This window comes from Pezoporus wallicus, unplaced genomic scaffold (assembly GCF_028554395.1).
Source record: "Pezoporus wallicus isolate ANWC-B61680 ecotype Strahan unplaced genomic scaffold, APGP_CSIRO_Pwel_v1 contig_8188, whole genome shotgun sequence".
NCBI lineage: Eukaryota > Metazoa > Chordata > Aves > Psittaciformes > Psittacidae > Pezoporus > Pezoporus wallicus.
This window is the reverse complement of record NW_026640104.1, coordinates 1,318,111-1,323,597: the sequence shown is the minus strand read 5'-3', so window position 1 is coordinate 1,323,597 and position 5,487 is coordinate 1,318,111. Positions and strand designations below refer to the sequence as shown.

Genomic DNA, 5,487 nt, shown 5'->3' with positions numbered 1-5,487 from the left:
GCATCTGCAATTGCTATTATTAAATATTATTATCATTTATACCTTCTAACAAGCATATAACGTTATTATGACTTAAATGATCACGCTCAGAACACCCAATGGTATCTTATGATAACAAAAGCCACCGCTGGGTATAGCCGGGACCGCTCATTATCCTCACGCCTCCGGGGTCACTAAACCCTATTATTCAGTTTATTATCAAATTAAAGGTGACTAAAACCGATTCTTCCCGCTCGGGCCCACGCCGACCCCTTCGCCCCGCCCGCCCCGCGCATGCGCGCAGCAGACCCGGGCAGCGGGAGCCGGCGGCTGTGGCGGCGCTGGAGGCGGCAGCGGAGGATGACGATGAGCGGGGCGGCGGCGGCGGCGGCCGGGTGGGCCTGTGCGTGCTCTGCGGGCTGCCGGCGGCCGGTAAATCCAGCCTGGCCCGCGGCCTGCGCCGCCGCCTGCTGCAGCGCCAGGGCTGGGCCTGCGCGCTCCTCACCTACGACGAGCTGATCCCACCGGAGGCCTTCCGCCCACGGGAGCCAGGGGCGGAACCAAACCCCTCGGTCAGTGCCGTGCGCTGCTCTCATTGGCCAGCCGGGAACAGCGTGGCACGGCCATTGGCCAGCTCGAGAGCGTCACTGCCCGCGCGGCGGCCGTTGCCAGGCAACGCGGCGCTTCCTTCATGGCGGGCGGGAGCTCTGTGGTGGTGGCTGTGGTAATGGCGATGATGTGGGGCCGGGGCGAGCTTTCACCCCTGTGCTGCTCCCTCCACAGCTGCCCGACTGGAAGCAGAGCCGGCGGGCGCTGCTGCAGTGCTTGGAGTGCCTCCTGCGGGCGCTGCTCACCGGGGACCCGCTGGCAGCCCCCGGCCCCTCCAGCCAGCCCGCCTGGGAGCGCTTCATGGCCTGCTGCCAGCGGCAAGGGCTGCTCCGCTCCATGGAGGGCGGAGGTGGCCGTTACTGCGCGCACACAGCCGGGTCCGGGCCGCTCTACATCATCCTGGATGACAACTTCTATTACCAGAGCATGAGATACGAGGTGTTCCAGCTGGCTCGCAAATGTAACTGCTGTTTGTGCCTATGTGTGAGAACGTGTTGTGTAGGAAACTCGATGTGCTTTCAGTGCCTTTCTTTAAGTGCTCTAGCAGAACATGAGTTACTCTTTATTGCTAGATTCCTGCAGTATAGCAAGCAACAGCTTTATTACAGCGTTGTTAGGAATTACTGCATCACTTAAAGCCTTTCTTACATTGATCTCTAGATGAGCAGCCTTGAAGATAAAATTGTTTTATATCAGCCTCCCAGTACCTAAAAGGGCCAGCAAGAAAGCCAGGGGAGGACTTTGGACAAGGGCCTGTAGGGACAGGACAAGGGGAATGGCTTTAACCTGCCAGAGGGGAGTCTGAGATGAGCTCTTAGGCAGAAGCTCTTCCCTGGGAGGGTGCTGAGGTGCTGGCACAGGGTGCCCAGAGAAGCTGTGGCTGCCCCATCCCTGGCAGTATTCAAGGCCAGGTTGGACACAGGGGCTTGGAGCAAGCTGCTCTAGTGGAAGGTGTTCCTGCCCGTGGCAGGGGTTGGAACTGGGTGAGCTTTAAGGTCCCTTCCAACACAAACCACGCTAGGATTCTGTGATTGTGTTATTTTCAGGCTCAGAACTAGTTGTAGAAGTTCCTCATTCATGTAAAGCCTTTCCTGTGCGTGTTGCTTTTGGAAATCTTTACTTGAACAGTTTAAAGATAAAATTGTCTGTTGATGTTCTTTTAGATTCCTTGAGCTACTGCCAGATATTTTTAGAGTCTCCACTTGAATGCTGCTTGCAGAGAAATCAGCTGAGGAGTCATCCCTTACCTGACCAGACAATACATTTAATGGCAAGCAAAATAGAAATGCCAGATCTGAAGAAAAATGCTTGGGAACAGAACAGCCTCATCCTGCAAAGTTCTGACTGCACTTCAGAGAAGTATGCTCAGTGCAGGGATCCTGCTTTCATAGATGTGTGGGCAGAAGCTTTCTACCGTATCTAAATGGTTTTATGGTGATTTTCCGAAGCCAATCAGTGATGCACAGTACCTGCCTATGGCTCTGACCTCACAGCCATCACTCTTTGTAGAGTTACCTCCAAAACAAACCACAGTTCTAAACTGTGGTTAAAAATATATGTAAATTGTCTGAAACATTCAGCCTGGAAATAATTGGCTGTAGGTTTAATTATAATTGGTTTTCATCTAACTTTCCTTGTAAAGATAATTTCATTGATTGCCTCATACATTTAAACTGAAAACTTGGGGGTTTCTTCCTGTGCTGAGGTGTCATTACAAAATGAAAGAAGAATCTTCAGTGAAACTTTGTTTAATGTGGTTCATCCTTGTTTTCTCAGTGAGCAGATCATCGCTTTGCTGGCTGCTGCCTTGGAAAATCCAGTGAAGCAAAATGAGGAAAACACTGAGCAAAAGGTAGCACAGCTTGACTCCGGTCATGGCTCTGCCAGGTGGTGGGGAATGAGTGAGTTATACCTGAATTGTATTCACAATAGAAACTAAGAAATAGCTCTCTGACAGGCTGAGAGAAATGGGCTGGTTCAGCCTGGAGAAGAGAAGGCTCCTTAAGGGGAGACCTTAGAGCAGCTCCAGTGCCTAAAGGGGCTACAGGAAACCTGGAGAGGGGCTTTGGACAAGGGCCTGTAGGGACAGGACAAGGGGAATGGCTTTAACCTGCCAGAGGGGAGACTGAGATGAGCTCTTAGGAAGAAGTTCTAGCAGGGGGTTGGAACTGGATGGGCTTTATTGTCCCCTCCAACCCAAACCAGTCTAGGATTCTATTAAGTACAAAAGCATGCACAGAAAAGTTACTCGCATTTGAAGTGGGTACAGCTGTCACCCTTGCTAAGTTAAACCATTGAAATACCTTGAAGAAAACTGTTAAGTGTTCTGTAGTAGCAAAGGGACTTTGGAGCTGTCACACCCTGACGAAAATAATTTTCACTTCTTACGATTCGGAGAAAACTCCAGGAACAAACTTGCCAACAGGGTTTCAAGTTGACAAGCAGGTATTCGCCGGGAGACACGGGGGATAGTTCCTCCTAACGTGTGTCTCCGATTTGCTATACAGGTCATCCTTATATGGTTACTGAGCATATTACATCATTTTCCAAAAGGCATGCCTACAAAAGTGTGGTGGTCTTTAAGGGTCGTTTACTTTTCCCAGCAAGCTTAATTAACATTACAGACATAGCAATCATCCTGGCCTTCTACTTATCTTTAACTGCTCTCATCCTGGACATCTGCTAGTCCCAGATACTCCCCATCCCCAGGTCCTGTCCTTCTATTCTGCTTTTCTCACACCTTTTGTACTGAAGGCCTGAGGGCCTGAAACTATGTCAACTACCTCTAAGCACAGCAGTTATTTTCCATTACAAAGCTATCAAATTTAACATTACTTAGAACTGATTACATTTTGTACTTTTGTGCCTCCTTGTCTCAACATCACACATACCCATCTGTGGTAGTCACCCTGATGCACACACCTGCCCCCAACTCACAGGAGTAGCCTGCACTGCACGAGCCACTGCTAATGCGTTACATGTTTTCCAAGAGAGCTTTAAAAGCTTATGAGTCTGAACCAAACATCATGTGTCTGCACGTGTCCCTCCTTCCTGTGTCACCCCGGCAGGAAGCCGATCGGGCCATCTGTGCAGCCAGTGCTGTCCATCAGGCTGACCAGACCTGCAGACGACTCGTCTCTCAGGCCATGAAGGAGGCCAGAGGTAAGTGCAGTCTGTTCTGGGGGATAGCTCATGAGGTGGGACTCAGCCGGTGACATTCCCTTGGGATAAACCCCAGCCCTGCAGGGGTGATGGAAGCAATCGCATTCAGTTGGCTGGACAGAGTTAGTGAAAGTCGGTAAACCTTCTCTTAAAGCATGAAGTTAAAAGTTTGGCTTTATTTTCTTTCAGATAAAAACATCCAGCCAAGTGAGCTGAAGAGCCTGGCAGAAGAACTCAACAAACTCAAAGCAGAGTTTTTGGAAGACATGAGGCAAGGAAATCATTTGAAAAGCCAACTTTCTGTACAAAATCAATGTTCTGACCCTGATACATCTGTAATTTCTTTGTTCCAACTAGAGGCAGCCAATATAGTTAATAAATATATTTTAAAATAATGACATAAGGAATAGTGGCATATTTTAGGGGCCCAAAGTGTTTAAAATGCAGTACTGCTTCAGCATTGCAGCTGAAAACATCTGATACAGCTTCCTTCTCTAGAGCCTTGTGCTATCTCTTTAACTCATCTGCCTGTTGGGAGAGCAACACAGCTGTTGTGACCCAAAAGGAGTCATTCAGGACCACCCTTCCTTTGGGAACTATGACCAAGTTCATGATACCCTTGCACTGAATTAAGGTGAAATGACACCAGCCAACCAGTTTCATTTCTTAATACAAACTACAAGGCATGTGGTTATATATAACTCAACAATGGTGACTAACTGAATCAGCAAGTCCCATGCCATGTGTTTTTGCTTAGATGTAGTCAATATTAAATGAAAGAGTAGAGGAGAAGCATACAGCAACATCTTGGTCCTCTTCACCAAGGGTATCTCACCCTCTGACCTGAGCCCTGCATTTTTATGTTCACATTGAACATTTTGAGACCCCACTTGGAGCACTGTGTGGAGTTCTGGTGTGCTCTACATAAGAAGGCCATGAACCTGTTGGAGCAAGTCCAGAGGAGGCCACAGAGATGCTGTGAGGGTTGGAGCAGCTCTGCTCTGGAGCCAGGCTGAGAGAGCTGGGTTGGGTCAGCCTGGAGAAGAGAAGGCTCCTGAAGGGGGGACCTTAGAGCAGCTCCAGGAAACCTGGAGAGGGGCTTTGGACAAGGGCCTGTAGGGACAGGCCAAGGGGAATGGCTTTAACCTGCCAGAGGGGAGACTGAGATGAGCTCTTAGGCAGAAGCTCTTTCCTGTGAGGGTGCTGAGGCACTGGCACAGGGTGCCCAGAGAAGCTGTGGCTGCCCCATCCCTGGCAGTGTTTAAGGCCAGGTTAGACAGAGCCTTGGGTGATATATCTAGTGTGGGGTATCCCTGCCCATGGCAGGAGGTTGGAACTGAATGAGCTTTAAGCTCCTTTCCAACCCAAACCATTTTGTGATTCTATGGGCATAATTAAGTGAGCTCATGAGCAGTTCCAAAGCTGAGGCTCCCCAAGGGTCCCTCTGTCGTCTTTATTCTGGTGTCTGTTCTCTGACTGCACCTAAGAGTCAGCTCATCCTTGAGTCATCCTTTCATATTCCTACGGAGGTTTATCAGCTTCGAACAAGGGGTCAGAACAACCCTACTTACACGCTATGGAGAGCCAACATCCTTGTTATTTGCTTCATTTATGCTCAAAGCCTCCTGTGGTCAAATGCAAATGGTGCCTAAGACAAGCTTAGTCTCCTGTGTGTGATTTGCACTATGGAATGTAAGAGGTGTTTGAGAAAAGCTCAATGTCCAGGTTCTCACAAGG

General features: G+C 49.4%; 1 protein-coding gene across 1 annotated transcript; it reads left to right on the top strand.

Moving 5' to 3' along the window:
* Positions 1-98: 98 nt before the first annotated feature.
* On the top strand, positions 99-4,145 carry PSTK (phosphoseryl-tRNA kinase). The gene is made up of 7 exons (XM_057417332.1): positions 99-131; positions 210-551; positions 763-1,048; positions 1,752-1,947; positions 2,365-2,440; positions 3,657-3,750; positions 3,940-4,145. Exons 1-7 carry the CDS (start codon positions 99-101, stop codon positions 4,143-4,145), a joined length of 1,233 nt encoding a protein of 410 aa, XP_057273315.1.
* Positions 4,146-5,487: the final 1,342 nt, after the last annotated feature.

Coding starts and splice junctions, on each gene's coding strand:
- PSTK (XM_057417332.1), top strand. CDS start 99: ATGGTATCTTATGATAACAAAAGCCACCGCTGG. Junction 2,441..3,656: donor AGGAAAACACTGAGCAAAAG/GTAGCACAGCTT, acceptor TCACCCCGGCAG/GAAGCCGATCGGGCCATCTG. Junction 3,751..3,939: donor GGCCATGAAGGAGGCCAGAG/GTAAGTGCAGTC, acceptor ATTTTCTTTCAG/ATAAAAACATCCAGCCAAGT.